General features: G+C 57.7%; 1 protein-coding gene across 7 annotated transcripts in view; it reads left to right on the forward strand.

Annotated features, from left to right (window-relative positions):
* The window catches only part of PTK2B (protein tyrosine kinase 2 beta), a 115,474-nt gene that overhangs the window by 75,008 nt on the left and 20,227 nt on the right, over positions 1-20,239 (forward strand). For all 7 annotated transcript variants that reach the window (XM_039528889.1, XM_039528893.1, XM_039528886.1 and 4 more), the window contains exons 3-17: positions 2,570-2,748; positions 3,040-3,127; positions 4,711-4,790; positions 6,680-6,742; positions 7,724-7,778; positions 9,546-9,686; positions 13,094-13,168; positions 13,475-13,576; positions 15,752-15,869; positions 16,369-16,408; positions 16,726-16,772; positions 17,359-17,412; positions 18,207-18,304; positions 18,963-19,047; positions 19,619-19,719. In XM_039528889.1, coding sequence (XP_039384823.1) covers positions 2,570-2,748; positions 3,040-3,127; positions 4,711-4,790; positions 6,680-6,742; positions 7,724-7,778; positions 9,546-9,686; positions 13,094-13,168; positions 13,475-13,576; positions 15,752-15,869; positions 16,369-16,408; positions 16,726-16,772; positions 17,359-17,412; positions 18,207-18,304; positions 18,963-19,047; positions 19,619-19,719 — 1,326 coding nt within the window. The remainder of the gene's footprint in view (positions 1-2,569; positions 2,749-3,039; positions 3,128-4,710; positions 4,791-6,679; positions 6,743-7,723; positions 7,779-9,545; positions 9,687-13,093; positions 13,169-13,474; positions 13,577-15,751; positions 15,870-16,368; positions 16,409-16,725; positions 16,773-17,358; positions 17,413-18,206; positions 18,305-18,962; positions 19,048-19,618; positions 19,720-20,239) is intronic.

The following is a 20,239-nucleotide window of genomic DNA, read 5'->3' on the forward strand; positions in this document are numbered from 1 at the left end:
TTTAAAATTAAATTAAAATGCAGAGCCCCCCCTGGACCCGGCCAGGACCCAGGCAGTGTGAGTTCCACTGAAAATCAGCTTGCGTGCCGCCTTTGGCCCGTGTGCCATAGGTTGCCTACCCCTGCTCTATATAAATCCATGGTATGCCCATATCTTGAATACTGCATGCAGATGGGGTCACCCCATCTCAAAAAAGATATCTTGGAATTGGAAAAGGTTCAGAAAAGGACAACAAAAATGATTAGGGGCATGGAACGGCTTCCGTATGAGGAGAGATTAATAAGACTGGGACTTTTCAGCTTGGAAAAGAGACGGCTAAGGGGAGATACGTTAGAGGTCTATTAAATCATGACTGGTGTAGAGAAAGTAGATAAGGAAGTGTTATTTACTCCTCCTCATAACACAAGAACTAGGGGTCACCACATGAAATGAATAGGCAGCAGGTTTAAAACAAATAAAAGGCAGTATTTCTTCACACAACGCACAGTCAACCTGTAGAACTCTTTGCCAGAGGATGTTGTGAAGGCCAAGACCATAACAGGGTTAAAAAAAGAACTAGATACATTCATGGAGGACGGGTCCATCAATGGCTATTAGCCAGGCTGGGCAGGGATAGTGTCCCTAGCCTCTGTTTGCTAGAAGCTGGGAATGGGCGACAGGAGATGGATCACTTGATGATTCCCTGGTCTGTTCATTTCCTCTGGGGCACCTGGCACTGGCCACTGTCAGGAGACAGGATACTGGGCTAGATGGACCTTTGGTCTGACGCAGTCTGGCCGTTCTTATGATGATTGCCAAACGGATTTACAAACTACATACAGCCTCTGGGGATTGCTTCACCTAGCATTGCCGTGCAGCCACCTCTGGGGCAGAACGTGATAGCTAACAGGACCCAGTGACGAAAGAGTGGAAGGTGAAGAATGTTACCGTACCAAAGCGGGTGGGGATTAGTTAGGCAGGATGTAATGACTTGAGCTTGCATTTGGCCAAAGCACTGGGGTTAATACTCCTCTTCTTGCAGAAGTGTGTATGGGAATCTTTAATACCTGGGAGTGGTTAAGGGTTGTGCTGTATATCTCAGCTGAGTCCCTCACTGTTATGGCAGAGGTAGGCAACCCTGCGTGGCCAGGAAGCTGTTAAAATTGGTGACAGCAGAAGCATTTCTTGGCCTAGTTCTTCCTGCTGCATATGCTCCTGTTCCTATCAAACCTCACACTGGGCTGCTGGAAGGAGGAGTCCAAGGAGGCCAGAAGTGCAGAGCCGGTAACAGCTTTCCAGGGGGAAGGTCAGAGCAGCCAGGCTGCTGATGTGATGAAAGGGGCGGGGCCAGGCAGGTGGCATTCACACAGATAGCTGGTGTCAATTGGCAAGAGCGCCACTAAAGTCAACAGAGAGCTGCTGCCTGACACCAGTGGGGATCTCGCCCTGTTGTACCATAAGCCAAGCGAGGAAAAGAAAAACATGGCAAATGTCCTGTATTTAGCTGCAAACCGATTTCTGCTGGTTTTCCAAGGTTGGAGTGATAAACTGTCAACAAAAGATGTCTGCAGTGTAACCCTGAGGAGCAGTGTATAGCCAGTCTGTACCTAAACAAACTAGTCTGGCATGACGCCAACTGTGCAAACAACGCAACCACTAACAACCTTGTGTGCGGCTCTTTCTTTCTTTCTTTCTTTCTTTCTTTCTATAAATTGTTGCACTCAGAGAACACTGTTTCACTAAAAAGCCTTGCTGGCTAACACTGCGAACGTTCACGTTCTGATTTCAGTGCTGGGGTGGAGGGAGGGGGTCTCTACGTTTTAGGGTGACCAGATGTCCTGATTTTATAGGTACAGTCCTAATTTTGGGGTCTTTTGTTTATATAGGATCCTATTACCCCCCACCCCCTGTCCCGATTTTTCACACTTGCTGTCTAGTCCCCCTACTAAGTTTTAACAGGAAAAACAGCAGCATTTGAAATAAATTAATTCCTTAACCTCCCGTCACCGGGCCAGATTTTCAGGTGCTGGGCTAGATTGTCTGGGGCAACACCACCCGGCACCAGCTCAGCATCAGGCCCATTGGATTTAGTTGAACGTACAGGCTGGTATCACACCACTGCCTTGTAACCCCCCCGAAATGAACAGCGGGCTGAGCGCCCCGGAGCCACTGTGCCTGGTGGCCGTAGCCAGCCTGAAAGCTGTGTCGCAGCACCCTCTAGTGGGAATAGTTTAAATGACAGTGATGTTTTTTCTTGGTGCTTATCGCATGCCCTGGGGTGCTGGGACAGCGTGTACAGTGGGGGGGCTGAGAGCCATTGAACCAAACTGGAAACCGCTTCAAGCCAGGGGGTGCAGCAGCTCCCCCAGCTGCCCTAGTTCCGGCACCTCTGGCCCTGGCCCAGCACAAGACACCATCTACCTACAGGCAGCCCCTGCACCAGAGAGTCTAATACAGGAGACGCACTGGGAAGCCCAGCACCCCAGGCTGTCCGTGCCAAGTTACTGCTTGTGCTGGGGGAAGGGGTGATGCCACAGGGGAAGGGGCATCTGGGTTCTCACTCTATCTCCCTCCCCACCCCCGGTTGCAGGAGGTCATCCACTCCATCCTGCTGAGCGGCAGGATCGGGCCCGACATCCAGCTGGCCGAGTGCTACGGCCTGCGCCTCAAGCACGTGAAGTCCGACGAGATCCACTGGCTGCACCCGGACCTGACGGTGGGCGAGGTGCAGGACAAGTACGAGTGCCTGCACCTGGAGGCCGAGTGGAGGTACGGAGATCGGATCAGATATCGCCCTCCGGCACACCCTGCCCCCGCCTAACGGGCGGGTTCACCCAGAACAGGCGGCCACGCGGGAGGTCACCATGGCGGGAGGGCAATCGGGGGCTGTGGGGTCTGCACGGACCTGGATCTTGGGGGGCTCAGCTGAGTCTCCCCGAGTGCACAGCAGGGGCCAGGGTTGTCAGCAGATAGCAGTAGGGACTGGGCGCTTTGCAGAAAGAAAGACCCTTCCTCGGAAGAGCGGACACCCCAAAGAGCTGGCTTTTTGTTTGCTTGAAGGTACGACCTCCAACTCCGCTACCTCCCTGAGGACTACATGGAGCGCTTCCTAGAGGACAGGACCACCTTACTGTACTTCTACCAGCAGGTCAGAGTATTTGCAACACGCTCTCCGGGGCCGTAAGTGGGCTCGACGCCGCTGACTCCTGTGGCATTGTGCCCCCTTGCACCAGTGTTGAATCTGGCCTCCCGTCCGCACCCACCTGTGATCCTCCTGGATTCACACCTCTCCCGGGGATCTCTCTCTTCCCGGCTTGCTCTCACCACTCTGGGGCCTGATTGAAAAACGTTCTGAGCACCCAGAGAAGTGGCTGGGAACTGCGGGGGCCCAGCGCTTGCCAGGACCTGGCCAGCAGTCTCTGTGCGGGTGGGGATGACCAGCAGCAGCGATGGTTAGAACGGGGACGTGTCTGAAGAAGTGAGCGTCAGGGGCCGGCCCCTCTCTCATCTCAGTGCAGAATGAGGTCAAGGATGCTGAAGCTGAATGGTGGATGCTGAAGCTAGAGAAATTCAGACGAGCTAAAGCACATGTTTGATCAGGGAGGGTAATTCAATTGGAGCCAGTTACTAGGGACGGGTGGCGCCTCCATCCCGGGTGGTTTTTAAGTCGCGACCAGATGTCTCTTTCGTAACTCAGCCCAAAGCTGTGGGCGACAGGCAGGAATCGCTGGGCCAGGCTCTATGCCCTGTGTTCTGCGGGAGGCCAGACCAGTGCTTCTCAAACTTCACTGCGATGGGATCCCATTCAGACAACAGAATTACGACATGACCCTGGGGGCGGGGGGAGAGCCCACGTCCCGGTGCCCTGGGTGAGGGGAGGGGGGCCAGAGCCAGAGCTGGGTGTAGGGAGGGGGGCCAGAGCCCACGCCCCAATGCCCTGGGGGGGGCCAGAGCCCGAGCTGGGTGGGAGGAGGGGGGCCAGAGCCCACGCCCTGATGCCCTGGGTAGGAGGAGGGGGGGCAGAGCCCGAGCTGGGTCGGGGGAGGGGGGTCAGAGCCCACGCCCCGATGCCCTGGGTGGGGGGAGGGGGGCCAGAGCCCGAGCTGGGTGAGGGGAGGGGGACCAGAGCCCATGCCCCGATGCCCTGGATGAGGAGGGGGCCAGAGCCCGAGCTGGCTGGGGGAGGGGGCCAGAGCCCACGCCCGATGCCCTGGGTGGGGGAGGGGGCCAGAGCCCACGCCCGATGCCCTGGTGGGAGAGGGGGGCCAGAGCCCATGCCCCGATGCCCTGGGTGGGGGGAGGGGGGCCAGAGCCCACGCCCCGATGCCCTGGGGAGGGGCAGAGCCCGAGCTGGGTGGGAGGAGGGGGGGGCTGGAGCCCGAGCCCCCCAGGAGTGTGGCACTTGGGCTTCAGCTTGAGCGCCAGGTCCCAGCAAGTCTAACGCTGGCCCTGGCAGCCCCATGAAAATGGGGCCCTGAGCCGCGGTTTGAGAACCGCAATGCCCCCTTAGCCGCTGGGAATCCCCAGGGACAATCCTTTTGCCTGGAGACCTAACAGCGCCGGTTCCTGAAATAGGTCTCTTTGCCCTGCACCTGCTCCAGCAGCATTCGCACTCGGGCCTGCAGCCCTGTCGCTGCAGCAAAGGGGAGAGGCAAGGAGGGATGGGGGGGCGGGGCGAGGGAAATGCCGGACACCCAACTGGGCTCCTGATCTCTGGCTCTGGCCTTGCAGCTCCGGTCCGACTACATGCAGCACTACGCCAGCAAGGTGAGCGAGGGCATGGCCCTGCAGCTGGGCTGCCTGGAGCTCCGGTACGTACCTTGCACAGCAGGCGCTGAGCTCTAGGGGGTCGTCCCCGGGGGGCCAGGGGAAAGGACCCTTCTTAACCGTGCACCCCGGCCACAAACGTCTCCGGCCTAGCTGGATCCAGAGAGCTGTGGGAGGAAGCGCTGGCTAGTGGCTAAAACAGCAGAGGGCCAAGGAGCCGGGGAATCCTGTCCCCGCCACCGGCTCACTGTCTCCAGCCATTGCCCCTCTCCGTGCCTCAGTTTCCCCCTCTGCAAAATGGGCTCATGCTTTGTAAAGGGCTTGGACAATACGGCCCATTTAGTGCAGAGCATTTCCCTACTGTGGTTCCCTTTGCCCCAAGACAGAAGCTCGCCTGGAGCAAGCCCCCAGCAAAGGGACCGGGGAGAAGTTCCAGGTTTTGTTAGGGACGGGAGGGCAGCTCCTTTAGACCGAGGTGGTGGGTTGGGAAGCTCAAGCCGGATTCCAGTGGGATTGCATCGCATGAAGGGGGGGTGTCAGGAGGAGGGAGAAGAGAGAAAGCTGAGGATGAAGAAACTGGCGCAGCTGAGCTGTGGGCTTTAGTGCCCCGCGGCACCCAGGGGCGCTGGGGAATGGCGCGCTCATGCCCTACAGCTAGAAGAACATGGTGGGAGGTGGGGGCGTTCCGGCTGAATCACTCCAGTGGGCCAGATGGACTCGAGCAGCAAGACGTTAGATAGGCCCTAAAAATAACCGGAGAGATTCAACCCCAGGAGGCTCCTCTGCTCTCTGTGCCCACGGTCGTCTGTAGTTGGCAGAGAGCAGTGCCAAGGCGGGTGGCAGTGGCACGTAGGTATGTCGCCTGGCAGTCGCCATTAGCCCCGGTGAGACGCAGGCACCTGGGCCGTGCCTGCTTCACGTGCCGGTGTGAGTCGGGAAGGGCAGGAAACACTCCTGCTGCAAGGCAGTGGGGACTTTGCTGATTTACGCCAGCTGAGGATTTGGCCCGGGGTTTTTCTGCTCGAGTCAGCAACAGAGCAGGCCGTGCTGCTGTGACAGAGCTAGCCGGATCCTGTTCTCCTCGGGCATTGTCAGCCAGGCTGCCAGGCAAAGCCCAGGCCTCTTGAAATCCAGCAGAGTTTTGCAGTGAGTTTGTTGCTCGTAACAGGCAGGAGGACGCCAGCTGGACTAGAACTGCCAAGGCTGGTGGTTAGCAAAAGTCTGGAGCTGAGCATGTTTGATCTGAAAGTCACGGACCGGGGAAGAACCCCAGATCCACCTGCTTTTCTGACTGTCGCTCTTTATAGTCCAGCTGGGCTCAAGATGCAAAGTCTCAATCCAGAACCAGACGCCCCAACAGCTTGCGATTGTTCGGGTCCTGCCCGTTACGCCGAGAGAGGACCACACTGTGCTCAGTTTCAGTGGGAACGTCACATGTCTGATTCACAGCAGAATTTAGCCCAGGGGCTATTTGCAAATTTAGCTCCAGACCTGGGTTTGGAGTATAAAGCGCTCCAGAGTTGTGTAACACTGTGGCTACCACATGTAAGCAGCAGATACAGAACCCTGGGCTTCCTGCTCTAAGCTACAGGCCTCTGCCACATGAGCTAAAGGAGTAACTCCGTTAGCTAGTAGCAGTGGTAGGCTGGTATCCTCTCTGAGAATGAGCCCCTAAAGGGTGGCACACTTAGCTAACTTGTTACCTTTGCATCTGCGGTTCTTACCTGGGCCCATCTGTTTAATGGTCCCTTTCCTGACTCTGGTTCTACCTCTCATTCCGCATACTGAATGTTCGAATGAGCCACCAGAGGAGCTGCTGGCTAATCTGCTCCCCTGGCATGTGGAGCCTGCTTGCATGCACCCCCCGCCCGGTGTAGGATGCGCGCGTGTGAGGTCGGTTATGTTGATGCCTGACGTCTCCCTCTTCTTGCAGGAGGTTCTACAAGGACATGCCGCACAATGCCCTGGATAAGAAATCCAACTTTGAGTTCCTGGAGTAAGTGGCCAGATTCTATTTCTTCTCAACTTCCCCCCCCCCCCCGCCCCCCACTCCTTGGAGTTCCCCAGTCCTCACAAATAACAGGGTGTCCAATCCCATGTGATCTCTTAATCAAGGCAAGAAAATCTCCTCCTATACATTATGGCCCCGGGGATTGGGCAGATCCCTAGATCCCAGCACAGAGGGAGACTCACCAGTTAAGTACCTAACCACCAGCATCGCTGATTGTGTCCACACAGAGCATCATCCCCCAGATCCCATCCCTGCAGAGTCCCCTGGGCTCAGTGTAAAGCCTGGAATGGACTTTCTAGGGTTGGGGGCTCTTCGATGGTTATTCCAAAATCCTGGCCAGGGTCCTGGAGTGGGCTGCTCTGGAGACATTGCAGAAACGAGCGTGTGTGTGTGTGTGCGCGCCCCTCGAAGCATCATGGCCCGACTGCAGGGAATAAAACCCAGAGTAGGGGAAGCTGGGATCATCATAAGTGCAGGAAGCCTGAAATGCCATGAGATGAACCTCCTCATATCATCCCCTACCACGTCAGGTGCACGAGGCAACCTTACTGATCACAGCAATAGGCGGGGATCAGAGTGGGGTGGTACCAGGGTCCCTGTCCTGAGGGCAGGGATCGCAGAGAGGTGGGCCGTCTCTGGCCCCTTGGCATCTCTGCTGGGCTGGCCGCTGCAATGCGGACGGTCCTCAACCAGGAACCGGACTGGGAGCACCGCTTTAGGGGCCACCAGACGCCCATCAGGTGGCGCTGAGCTCCAGTCATCCCTGATCAGAGACCCATCCAAGCCATTGACCCGGGGGACTCAGGCTGCGTGGCACACATCCCCTGGCACCCCTCCATGCGCCACGCAGGGTATTTTAAAGATGGCCTAAACGCTGCTGAAATGCAGATGGAAGGGGTGGGTTTTGCAGAATCCCTGTGGGATCGTTAACCCGTGTGCGCGTCTCTTGTTCTCTCTCCCTTTCAGAAAGGAAGTAGGGCTGGACCTGTTCTTCCCCAAGCAGATGCAGGAGAATTTGAAGGTGAGGTGCTGCAGAGCCCGGCCTGGGGGAGTTATGGACAAAGGACACTTGTGGCCAGTGCAGGAGGCCAGGACTGCTTCAGAGAACAGCTCAGTGCAGCTGGGTTAAGCCGTTAGGGTGAAATCCAGCCCCGGCGCAGAGAGATGAGACTTAGGTGCCGCTCTAAGCCTAGGGCCTAAGCCAACCCTACGAGCGTATGTGGACTTGAGCGTCACCTAGGCCGTGGGCTGGGAAATTCAGCCTTCGTCAAGGATGGGTAAGAATGGTGTCTCTAGCCTCTGTTTGTCAGAGGATGGAGATGGATGGCAGGAGAGAGATCACTTGATCATTGCCTGTTAGGTTCACTCCCTCAGGGGCACCTGGCATTGGCCACTGTCGGTAGACAGATACTGGGCTAGATGGACCTTTGGTCTGACCCGGTTCGGCCTTTCTTATGTTCTTATGTTCTTAAGGAACGACAATGCTGGGAAACTGTCCTGGGGAAGGGGTAGGCCGGGAGCGGAACAGCAGGGACTCACCTAAATCTAGGAGCTCCTCGGCAGAGCTCTCCGGCGCCCCCCACTGGATTGTCTGGTGCTCTCGGTCAAGGGGCGGAGCTGGGGGAGCCGCTCACAGGAGTTCTCAGGGGTTACTGGAAGCCAGGGTTGAGGGCTGTTGGCAGAGCTGTGTATGGGGAGCCCAGGGTTCCAATAGCAGGGTGGGGGGGGTTGTAGGTCAGGGTTGAGGGGTGCTGGCAGAGCTGTGTATGGGGAGCCCAGGGTTCCAATAGCAGGGTGGGGGGGGTTGTAGGTCAGGTTGAGGGGTGCTGGCAGAGCTGTGTATGGGAGCCCAGGGTTCCAATAGCAGGGTGGGGGGGGTTGTAGGTCAGGATTGAGGGGTGCTGGCAGAGCTGTGTATGGGGAGCCCAGGGATCCAATAGCAGGGTGGGGGGGGTTGTAGGTCAGGGTTGAGGGGTGCTGGCAGAGCTGTGTATGGGGAGCCCAGGGTTCGAATAGCAGGGTGGGGGTTGTAGGTCTGGGTTGTGGGGTGCTGGCAGAGCTGTGTATGGGGAGCCCAGGGTTCGAATAGCAGGGTGGGGGGGGGTTGTAGGTCAGGATTGAGGGGTGCTGGCTGAGCTGTGTTTGGGGAGCCCCGGGTTCCAATAGCAGGGTGGGGGGGGTTGTAGGTCAGGATTGAGGGGTGCTGGCAGAGCTGTGTATGGGGAGCCCAGGGTTTGAATAGCACGGTGGGGGGGGTTGTAGGTCAGGGTTGAGGGCTGTTGGCAGAGCTGTGTATGGGGAGCCCAGGGTTCGAATAGCAGGGTGGGGGGGTTGTAGGTCAGGGTTGAGGGGTGCTGGCAGAGCTGTGTATGGGGAGCCCAGGGTTCGAATAGCAGGGTGGGGGGGGTTGTAGGTCAGGATTGAGGGGTGCTGGCAGAGCTGTGTCTGGGGAGCCCAGGGTTCGAATAGCAGGGTGGGGGTGGGGTTGTAGGTCAGGGTTGAGGGGTGCTGGCAGAGCTGTGTATGGGGAGCCCAGGGTTCGAATAGCAAGGTGGGGGGGGTTGTAGGTCAGGGTTGAGGGGTGCTGGCAGAGCTGTGTGTGTGGAATAGCTGGGGGGGGCGGGATCAGGACCCAAGTGCATTGGCAGAGACACTGTGCGTGTGGAGAGGGAAGCGTTTGGCTATGCTGATGGCTCCCAGACTGGGTTGCTTCTGGCTGTCGGGTCTTTACGCCCAGCCAGCAGGGCCCGTCGCTGACTCTCCGGCGCTGGCGCCGTTCCCTCCTCAGCCCAAGCAGTTCCGGAAGATGATCCAGCAGACGTTCCAGCAGTACGCCCTGCTGCGGGAGGAGGAGTGCATCGTCAAGTTCCTGCACACCCTCGCCTCTTTCGCCAACATCGACCAGGAGAGCTACCGCTGCGAGCTGATAGTGAGTCCCTGCGTGGGGAAGAGCAGGCGCTGCGGGCGGGGCTGGGGTCTATACGGTTCTGTCACACGCCTCCAGCCGGCACCTGTCTAGAGCCTGATAATCCAGCCTCTGCTGGCGAATAGCACATCACTCCATGGCCAGCGTCGGGAGGAGGGCTGGGGATCCATGCTCGGATATAGGGGGAAATACGGTATTCCCAAATCTCCTGCTGGCCTGGGGTTTAGGGCCAGTATATGGCAGGATATACAGTATGCCCAGCCCCAGGGCTCTGAGTGCGAAATTCGCCCCATGCGGACGGGCTGGTGCAAAGGTCTAGGCACCGGACTCTCTGCCCAGGCTGCATTTCACCTTACGAAAGGCCTGATTCTGCTCCCTCTGACACCATTTCAGTGCAGTTACTTCTAATTTACACCAGCGGGAGAGCAGGATCAGGCCCCCAGTCGGGGCAGACCCAGCAGAGGAGGCCTGAGTGGGGGTGGAGAGTTGGACTTCAGCGCTAGCGTGGCATCCGTAGTCCCACTCGCTGCCCTGGGGCCCAGGCACTATGTGGCAGGCTTCTTTCCAGTTGCCTTGCTGTGAGTGAATGGGAGCCGGCCGAGGAGCAGAGCCGAGTTGCCGCGTTCCGGCTGCGAATGCCTAGTCGGATCCCTGGGTGGGCCGTGACTGAGCCCTGGGAGGTACCTGCCGGGAATTGCCAAAGGAGGGGAAAAGTTCCCCGAGGGAAACCCCGGAACACACAACAGGACCCTGCGGGGGATTCCTGATCTCTTGGAAATACCCCGCAGCTGTCCCCTAGTGGGAGCCCGCGGTGGTGAAAGGGATATTTATACACACTGCCGGCTTCTCCCTTCACTGTACCGCCCGGGGCCGGCGGGGGGAGAACCGGCCAGCTCAGTACGAAACCTTCTGCTCCAAGTGCAGCGATGAAAGCATCAGGGTGCGTACAGAAGAGGGCAGAGGCTGGCGCTGGCCCTGGGCCCGGGCGGTTAGCCAGAGTCGCGCAGCCTTGCAGGATTGTTTGCATCAGGGTGAGAAATCAGGGCCATGAGACCAGGCCGTTCTTGGGCGCCGTCCCGTTTATTCACAAAGAATGGACGCAGAGGCCTGTTTCCTGAACGCGGGTGGAAACAAACTGCAGGCAGCTTCTGGGCTCAGAAATCCCCGTGCTCGTGCCCCTCTGCTTCCCAGGGTCACGCTTGCAGCGCCTCCTGCTGACTTTTTTCTGCCTCCGACGCGCACAGGCTGCGAACCCCGCCCTGCGTTCACAACCCGGGAAAGCCCTTATTCCACCTGCACTTGCCACGTGGCCCCGGTGCCCCAGGCAGTCGCTGCAAGGCCCCAGCTGTTGGTAGCACATACAGGGGCTGGATCGCTCTTCCCGATGGAGAGTGGTGGGCACACGTTGGCTTTAAGGAGGTCTGCGATCGTCTTTAGGTCCAAGACTGCCCCCTGCTGGCAGCCGTGAGCGCCTTCCCGCATAACAGAAACACTGAAGGTATTATAGGGGCCATTGTATAAATCAGTGGCGTAGCCTCCTAGGAATACTGGGCCGGATCCTCAGCGTAGCTCCGCCAACTACACCCCAGCTGGGGATCTGGCTCCCTGTGCTCGGTCCTGGGAGTATGTAATGAGAGTGGAAGGCAGCCAATTTCAAACTGATACAATGAAATACTTTTTTACACAATCAGCCTGTGGAACTCACCGCCACTAGCTATCCGTGAGAGCAAAGTAGCAGCAGGATTCCCAAAAGGACTAGGCATTGGTAGAGTCATAGATTATAAGGCCAGAAGGGACCGTTGTGGTTATCTAGTCTGACCTGCATAACACAGGCACCGATAGGGATAAAAACATCCTGAATTACAAGTCCATTAGCTAGGACATAAAATGTAGTAGGGTTATAAACCCTCGCCCGTCAGGGACTAAACCAATCACTGATGGGGGTTAGGTAGGACTTTCCCCTCGGGGTAGGTTGTTCCATTACAGGGTGTCTTGCACCTTCTTCTGGAGCAACAGGGCCTGGCCACTCTCATAGACGGGATGCTGGGCTAGGCGGACCTCAGGTCTGATTTGAGACAGGCCATTCCGATGTTCCCATCTCAGAAAGTGACCCCCAGATTAACTCCTGGAAATCTCTGCACCCCATACCGCAACCCCAAGTAGCTCCCCTGCCCTGGCCATACACAGTAACATGGCTTTGGTTTCAACTGCTCCCGGCTTTCAACTCTCTGGCTCCAGCCCATCATAAACACGGCTCCAGACTCTGTCTCCCAGGCAGAGTTTGTCCATCACAGAACTTCTCAAGCAGCTGGAGTAGCTCAAGCCACTAGCCGCTACCAATACCCTGCCACTGGTCCCGGTGGCTTTCCCGTCGCTTTGGGGTGGGGCTGGCTGGGCCAGATCCGGAGTGGCTCAGCAGCCGCTGATGCTGCAGGGAGCTCGGTGGTTTCAGCTCCCTGGGAGTTGTGCAAGTTCCGCAGTTGCACCACTCAGCTTTGTGCCTTCAAGTTTTAGAAAGTTTCCACCCGGCATTTGGACCCAGGCCCATCCCCAAACCTGATCCGGGCTCCCCAGCTCAGCTTGAGTGTCCCACTGGGTACCAAGGGGCTTCCCCACAGCTCCACTCACAGCTGCTGCAGTATGTACCCGCTGAACAGCAGGGAGGGAGGGAGCGGTTTGAAGTCTTCGTTGCCTCACAGCTTCCCAGGGATCCAGCACTCCAAGCACTGTTACCATTAGCGAGATCTAGCAGGGACTTATTATGGGGCCTGGGTTCGAATTCTGTGTTTTTGGCTGAGTTTCTGCGGTCGGTGCACGTTTCTGAATGGCCGGCCGTCGCAGCCCCCGAGAGGCCTAGCAGGGGGATGTTGGCAGGGGACGGCTCACAGCTCCCCATCCAGTGGGATGCCGCGGGCGGGGACTGAGATGGGCAGCAGAGCCACGGGTGTGCAAAGCTAGCAGAGCCGCCGTCTGCGCTGCCCCCGGCGCTAGACAGGGCGGTCGGCTTCTCGGTTACAGTCCCTACATGGAGGGTAAAGGCCACTCAGCCCCCCGGGAATTACGGGGTGAGTCTCAGCCCAGTTCTCGGGCAAGCGTCCACCTCCCCCTGCCTCCTTCCCTTCCTGGCGCTCTGATTGGCCTCAGCGGAGAAGCCAAGGACTGGATGGGCAATGGAGACTGAACTGCCGGTGCTCTCCGCAGGCCAGGGCTCCGGCACGCTGGGCCGGACTGTGTGGGGACGCTCCCCGTGCTGCCACTTGGGCTCCCCTTTTGGGGGCCGTTCTCCTGCCCCCTTGACCAGTGCTGGGTGCTCCAGCAAACCCCTGGCCGAAAAACCCTTGGGAAGGGGGACGGGGCTGTTTCGGAAGCAGAGCAGAGACTGTGCCCGTGTCCTTATCTCTCCCTTCCAGCAAGGGTGGAACATCACAGTGGACCTGGTGATCGGGCCCAAGGGCATCCGGCAGATGACGAGCAAGGAAGCAAAGGTATGGGGGGGGCGGGCAGGGCTAAAGCCCCAAAAGATGAAAGGGCTTAGTCCCCCCGCACCCGCCAAGTGCGGGGCTGGGACCCAGAGCATGTTCCTCTGATGGCAATTGAGGGAGGTGGAGCTGCTTATGGAATGAGGGAGATGCAACGGGTATCCCAGAATAGAGAGAGAGAGAGAGAGAGAGAGTGTGTGTGTGTGTGTGTGTGTGTGTGTGTGTGTGTGTGTGTGTGTGTGACGTCCTTGCTGAGCTGTCTCCCAGCCCCCGCCGGCATTGTGATCACACTGGGGTTTCGGTGCATTGCAGCCCACCTGCCTGGCGGATTTCAAGCAGATCAAATCCATCAAGTGTTGCAGCGTGGAGGAGGGCAGAGCCATGCTGCAGCTGATGCTCACCGGGACCCCCCAGGTAAAGGGAGGCGATGGGCAGTGCTGCAGTGTCTCTTACCGTCCCAGAGCCACATAAAGTCCAAGGCTGGAAGGGACCACTCTGATCATCCGCTCTGCCCTCCTGTACCGCACCGGCCACAGAACTTCTCTGAGTTGATGCCTGTTTAAACTAGAGCAGATCTCTTAGAAAAAAACATCCAGGCTGGATTTAAAAATTGCCCGTGCTGGAGAATCCACCACGACTCATGGTAAAATGTTCCAGTGGTTAATTACCCTCCTCGTTAAAAAATGACACCTTGTTTCCAGGCTGAATTTGTCTAGCTCCAACTCCCAGCCATTGGCTGTTGTCTGCTAGGCTGAAGAGCCCATGATTATCAAATAGTTGTTCCCCCGGTGCCAAGAAAAGAGAAAGGAGGGGAGGAAAAGGGGAGACAGAGAACTATTTCGAGGTGTTTGGGGAGATGAGTGTTCTAAAAATAGCTGCAAAAAAAAGTGTCGCATGGTTTTAGTAGTAACAGAAATAAGGTCACAGGGTCACATCTACTGATCAAATCTGCAGATAACACAACTGTGGGGGGTTGCCAACACTCGGGAGGATAGAACTCAAAATCAGAGGGTTCTTGATAAATTGGAGAACTGGGCTCTGAACAACAAAATGAAATTCAACCAAGACAAATGGCAGGTGGTACGCTTAGGGAAGAAAAAACAGCAGCACAAATACAGGATGGGGGATAACTGGCTTGGCAGCAGCATTGCTGAGAAGGGCTGTTGTGGTGGATCACAACCTCAAGATGGGTCAGCAGCACGATGCTGTTGCAAAAAAAGCAAATGCAGTTTTAGGTTGTATGAACAGAGGCATAACATGCAAGTCACGGGCGGTGATAGTACCACTCTACTCGGCGCTGGTCAGGCCTCAGCTGGAGAGCTGTGTCCTGTTTTGGTCACCACTGTATAGAAAGGGTGGAGAGACATGGGAAGGATCCAGCGGCGAGTGACAAAGACAATCAGAGGGACAGAAGGCAAAGCAGGTGAGCAAAGGCTGAAGGATCTGGGTATGTTTAGTTTGGAAAAGAAGAGATTGCGGGGGGGACATGATAGCGGTCTTCAAATACTAGAAAGGCTGCCATAGAAAAGCTGGAGAAAAGCTGTTCTCTCTTGCCACATAGGCCAGGGCGAGAGGCAGTGGGGTCAAACTCCAGCATAGCAGGTTTAGATTAAATCTCAGGAAAAACTCCCTCACTGAGACCAGCAGGACGATGGAGCAGACGCCTGGGGAGGTTGTGGAAGCTCCTTCGCTGGAGGTTTTCAGAAGGAGGCGGGAGGCATCTGCCTTGGATGGTGCAGACACAGCACATCCTGTGTCTCGGCAGAGGGTTACACTGGACGGCCCCGCGGTCCCTTCTAACCCTCTGGGTCGATGATTCTATAACAGTCACATGTTACTAGGGTGACCAGATGTTATAGGGACAGTCCCGATATTTGGAGCTTTTTTTTATATGGGCTCCTATTATCCCCCCACCTCCCTGTCCCGATTTTTCACACTTGCTGTCTGATCACCCTACATGTTACCACCAGAAAGACAAGGGCGGGGGTGGGGGGCGGGGGGATATCTTTTATTGGACAAAATTCTGTTTGTTTAATATCCTGGGACCAACAGGGCTGCAAGGACACTGCGCCAGCTGTTCTTAGCACAGGGTGTGAGTGCAGGCCAAGAGCTGTAGATGGCGCCAGACCAATACGTTAGGGGCCCGATTTGTCCCCATCTGAACTCAACGGGCTTGCCCGGGTGTGCTTTAAAGACATTAATGCATCGGGCCAGATACAGAGGTGCATCTGGGAGGGTGTAACATGGTGTAATCCTGCACCTCCTGCTGTCCCTTCAGCGTGGACGTGACCCCAGCTCCAGCCTGTAATGGGGATGGTTAGACGCACACCCTGGCACCGCTGTGTCACGTACACCCCTTTACCCGTCGCTTGTGGTTTGGGGTTGCTGGGCCCCAGTGTCCCAGAAGGGAGAGGGGTGGGCTCAGTACGGCAGCGCATCTCAACACTAGGCCCTGGAGCCTCGAGAGGCTCCATCTCTAGCCAGCGTCCACCCGTTGCCCGTCCAGCTGGGAGGGTGCAGATCTGGATGCTGGTTGCAAACGTTCACCTGGGTTTCACCCCCCACAACCCCACCTTTCATGTTTCACAGTCCCTGGCTATTAAAACCTCCTCCCTGGCCGAGGCGGAGAACATGGCAGATCTGATAGACGGTTACTGCCGGCTGCAGGGGGACCAGGAAACATCCCTCATCGTCCGTCCCAAGAAGGGTGAGCGACTCTCTGTGAGCACAGGCGCTGGGCAGGCCGGAGGGGGAGCAGATGCCGCGGGATTGTGATGCCCATGAACATCAAGGGCTGAGGTCCCAAACTGGAGCCAGGCTTAGTGCAGGGAATTTTCTTACCCCCCCTGTTCCCAGCACCCATCAGCCCCGATTTACAGCCCCCAAACTCGCCGCGCTGGTGATCCAGCTGGCGTTGAACCCCAGATGGTGTCCCGAGGTGAAAGGCAGGTGCAGTGGCAGTTTCGGGTTGTCTCAGCTTGATAGTCATATGCAGGTTGCTGGGTGTGTGGGGAAGAGGTGGTCTCTTCGTCCCCTCCGACTCCACTGTGCCTTCTGTCCCATATCTTCCTCGGAGGCTCGGCAGAATGGCCAGGCATGGGAGACTGGAGGCTAAGATGTCCCCAGAGTCTGGCAGCAAAATCGGGGGGAGGAGGGCGGGCGACAGGAGATGTACAATAAAAACCCTTTTCCCCCTTTCCCCACAGAGAATGAGAAGAGGGTGAGCCTGCCGCAGATCCCCGCACAGTAAGTAGAAAATAACCGCTCGAGGCACCTCTGTTGGCACTGGGCAGAGGGACCACAAATGCGGGATGTCCAGGTTGGAAGGAAGGGCCATAAAACCAAAGCCCTGACCATGTGTGGTCCTCAGAGATCCCACGAACACCTGGCTTCAGAGCGGGGCTTAGATAGCCTGGGGATAGGAACTTTGGAAATAATGGAGCTGGGGGGATGGCTGGAAGAATGAGGAGTTGGATGGACAGGCGGATGGATGGATGAATGGATAGGACAACTGGTGTCTGAGCTTGTCTCTTGCGCGTTTTCACCCATGCTTTCCCCTGTAGGCACATAGACGAGAGAAGACCCACGTTAACTGAGAGCTTCAGTGTGGGTGAGTTTCATTCACCCCTCTCGCCAGCCGGCCACAGCTGGGACGTGGAGAGAAAGCCAGCCAGTGCCACGGTGCAGCTGGGAGAAGGAGAAAACAGGGATGGGAGTGTTTGGGGAAGGGGAGAGAGAATCTCAGCTCCCTTTTGTTAGAGATGGGTCTGGCCCTAGATCCAGCCTCCCTCTACCTCCTGCCCCCGCCCCCCGACTGGGGGACCCCACGCTTCTTTTCCTTTCTGTCCCATGGCCACAGGGTCGAGTGGAACCAACCTCTTAGTGCAGCCCCAATGTGGGTCCTTCCTGCCTCCTTGGCAGCCGCTGGTGCTGGCCACTGTCAGGCAGGACGCAGACCTAGACGGACCCCTGGGCTGATTCACCACAGTGGTTCCCATGCCCAACTTCGGAAACTGCAGCATGGCCAGCAGCCAGGGGGTGGTGCGGATGGGCTGTGTGGGCAGAGGCCCTGGGCTTGCCACACTGTCCCAGGATAAGGGACAGCTCGTAGGGGGTCTCAGACCCACTGGTTTACTAAAAGAAACACCCCAGGCCGGGCGCTGCGGCCGCTTTTACTGCTGCATTTCTTGCCCTAGATTCGGATATTTATGCTGAAATCCCCGATGAGGCCTCGAGACCCAAGTCCGGAGGTAGGTGCCCCGCCTGGCCCCTCCAGCTTTGCTTCGTCTGGAGACGCTTCTCCTTGAAGACGTGAGAACCCACCGGCTGGAGGAAGGGATGCCAGCTCCAGGGGAAAGGAGCTGGCCGATCTGCCAGGGCCCTGGAGACAGGATGGGTAGAGCTGAGCTGCGAGGGGAGGAGCTAGGGGTCAATCAGCCCCTCCCAGTAGGTGTTCTTTCAGAGCATGGTCTGAAGGGTGTTAGAGAGAGGGGGGCTCCATCTGTCACTGGCGTAAATCGGCATCACTCCATTAGGGGAGCAGGAGCGGCAGTGAGTCACACCAGCACTGGATGTGGCGTATTCTCCGCAACCTCGGGCTCTGGCTTCCCCCAACTCACTGTGGGTGGAAAGGTTCATGCGTTTGTCCTCCCCTTGGTTAGCTCCGACCCACCCTGTGCTTTATAGACTCGGTCCCTCAGAGACTGTCGTCATTCTGCGCCAAACAGGCCCCATGCATTAGCCCCGGAGTCTCCGCTTTCCCTGCAGGAGATGAGCGAGGGCTCTGTCTATATCGAGGGCAATCCCCTCCCCTGGGAGCCCCCGGGGCTGGGAACGGGGGTGCGGCTGGCCACAGGATCAGTCACACTCAGTGGACTCTGCTTTTGCACACCTGGTGGAGCAGCTGGCTTTACAGGGGCTGCACCGAATGTACCAGCCCCGTGGAGCCATCGCCCACTGGGGAATCTCCACGCAGGGACTCCCAGGGATGAGCTGGTGGCACCAATGAACCTTGTCCCTCTGGTTTCTCTGTTTCTCCCTCCAGCCCAGCAGTACGGGGTCTCCCGAGAGGACGTGACTCTGGGCAGGATCCTGGGGGAAGGTTTCTTTGGGGAGGTGTACGAGGGCATTTACACCAACCAGGTGAGTTCGCTTTCTCTTTGCTGCTGCCGCCGCCCAACCCCTCACAACCACCGATCCTCACCATGGGTCTGGCAGGGGTGGGCGCAGCAGGGCAGATGCCACAGACAAGGGCTGTGGCAAAGTGCCAGTCCCACAGCGCCCCCTTGTGGCGGTGTGGGGACACCCCTGTGATAGGCCAGGCCCCTCTAATGTCCAGCCCTTTCTGAGGCTCGGTCTTTTCCGTCTATTACCTCCTCAGTCCAGTGATATCCCACGCACCAGCCATCAGCCACTGGGCAGCTGGGATCACTGGATCATGTCCTCTTTGTCCAGCCCCCTTGTCCCCTCTCAGCTTTTGTCCTCTCTTCTGGGCCCATGGGCCCCCAGGGCCTGATTACCCTTAATCCTGGCCCGTTCCCGTCAGGGCCGGCTGCACAGGGATGTGGATTTCCCCTGCTACGCAGCTTCCCTTTCATCCTGGCTCTTCTCAGCCCAGGGCCTGTTCCATCCCCCCTTCGGATGCACTTCCTACTTGCGCTCTCCTCCCGAGAAACCCCCTCAGCTGCTCCTCAGGCCCCACTGCTTAGCCCCACGCTGTGCTAATTCCCCCCCCCCCGGGCGTCGCCCCATGATCAAGGCCGAGGGTTAAAGCCCCTCCTGCGCCGCCTTCTCCTTCCAGAAGGGGGAGCGGATCAACGTGGCTGTGAAGACCTGCAAGAAGGACTGCGCCCCTGAGAACAAGGAGAAGTTCATGAGCGAAGCCGGTACGTAGCTCCCTGCTGCCCCTCGCCCGGGGGTGCCTCTGGCCATGTCCTGCATTGCTCTGGTGGGGATCCACTGGGCTGACTGGCTGCTGAGGCAACAGGGGCCAGAGATAGTTCAGGGAGAGGGAGCCTGATGGGGTCACCGGGAGAGGGAACAAGAGCCCGTTGGAGAGCTCTGAGATGAGGGCAGTAATTGTCACCTGCTCTGGGGGGGGGGCTGATCTCTGTCCTGCTCCGAGGCCTGTGTAACCCACCCACATTCTGGGTGTGTCCCTGCCAGCGGCACCGAGTCTGCTCTGCAGCCTTAGCTAAGAGCCACGTGGCTTTTAGCTTGTGCATTACCAGCTCCTGCACTCAGCTCCTGCAGCCCCAGGTTTGAACCTGCCTGCTGACGACCGGGGTCTGTGAGTGTTACACCTGGGCCTCCTAAGACGGTCATGAATCAGCTGCTTCTTTCGCTCCGGTGGGGGAGGCTCACGTTCCCATTGCTGCCGGTCCCCGGTTCAGCCCGCCCTCATCGGCCGTGCCGTCTCGGTGCCTGAGCCGTCCTCAGCGTCTCTCTCGCTCACAGTGCTGATGAAGAAGCTGGACCACCCCCACATTGTGAAGCTCATTGGCATCACAGAGGAGGAGCCGACCTGGATCATCATGGAGCTGTACCCCTATGGGGAGGTGAGGGGGGAAATGAACCCGCAGGGGCGTACACTCACCGGAGGGCCTGGGAGTGGGGGATGGTCTTCGCGGCAGGACTCCTCGCTCCTCATTAGATAGTGAAGCCGCTGGAAATGTACATCAGGCAACGTTTCCTCAGCAGCAATGATCTTTCTTTGGTGGGGGAAGGAGGGGCGAGGGTGGGACAGGCAAGAGAGAACCCGACTTGACATAGAAATCTTGCTGCTGTAAAGAATGCCCCTCACCTACTGGCCCCTACCAGAGGGAGTGTGGGCTAGTGGTTAGAACGGGGGACTGGTTTCCAGGGAACCCAGGTTCCACCCTTAGTGCTGCCAATAACCTTGGGGGCAAGTCACGTCACCGCTCTGTGCCTCAGATTCCACACCTATAAAAATAGAAATAATGATTCCTGGCTGCTCTGGAATGGGTGGGCCTGACAGTTATGGCCCCACCAGTGCTGAGATTTGGACAGCGCTGAAAGGCATTGGGACTCCCGGGCGGTCATCCCAATAGACCCCCC

Source organism: Mauremys reevesii, linkage group 3, assembly GCF_016161935.1.
Source record: "Mauremys reevesii isolate NIE-2019 linkage group 3, ASM1616193v1, whole genome shotgun sequence".
In the NCBI taxonomy this organism is placed as follows: domain Eukaryota; kingdom Metazoa; phylum Chordata; order Testudines; family Geoemydidae; genus Mauremys; species Mauremys reevesii.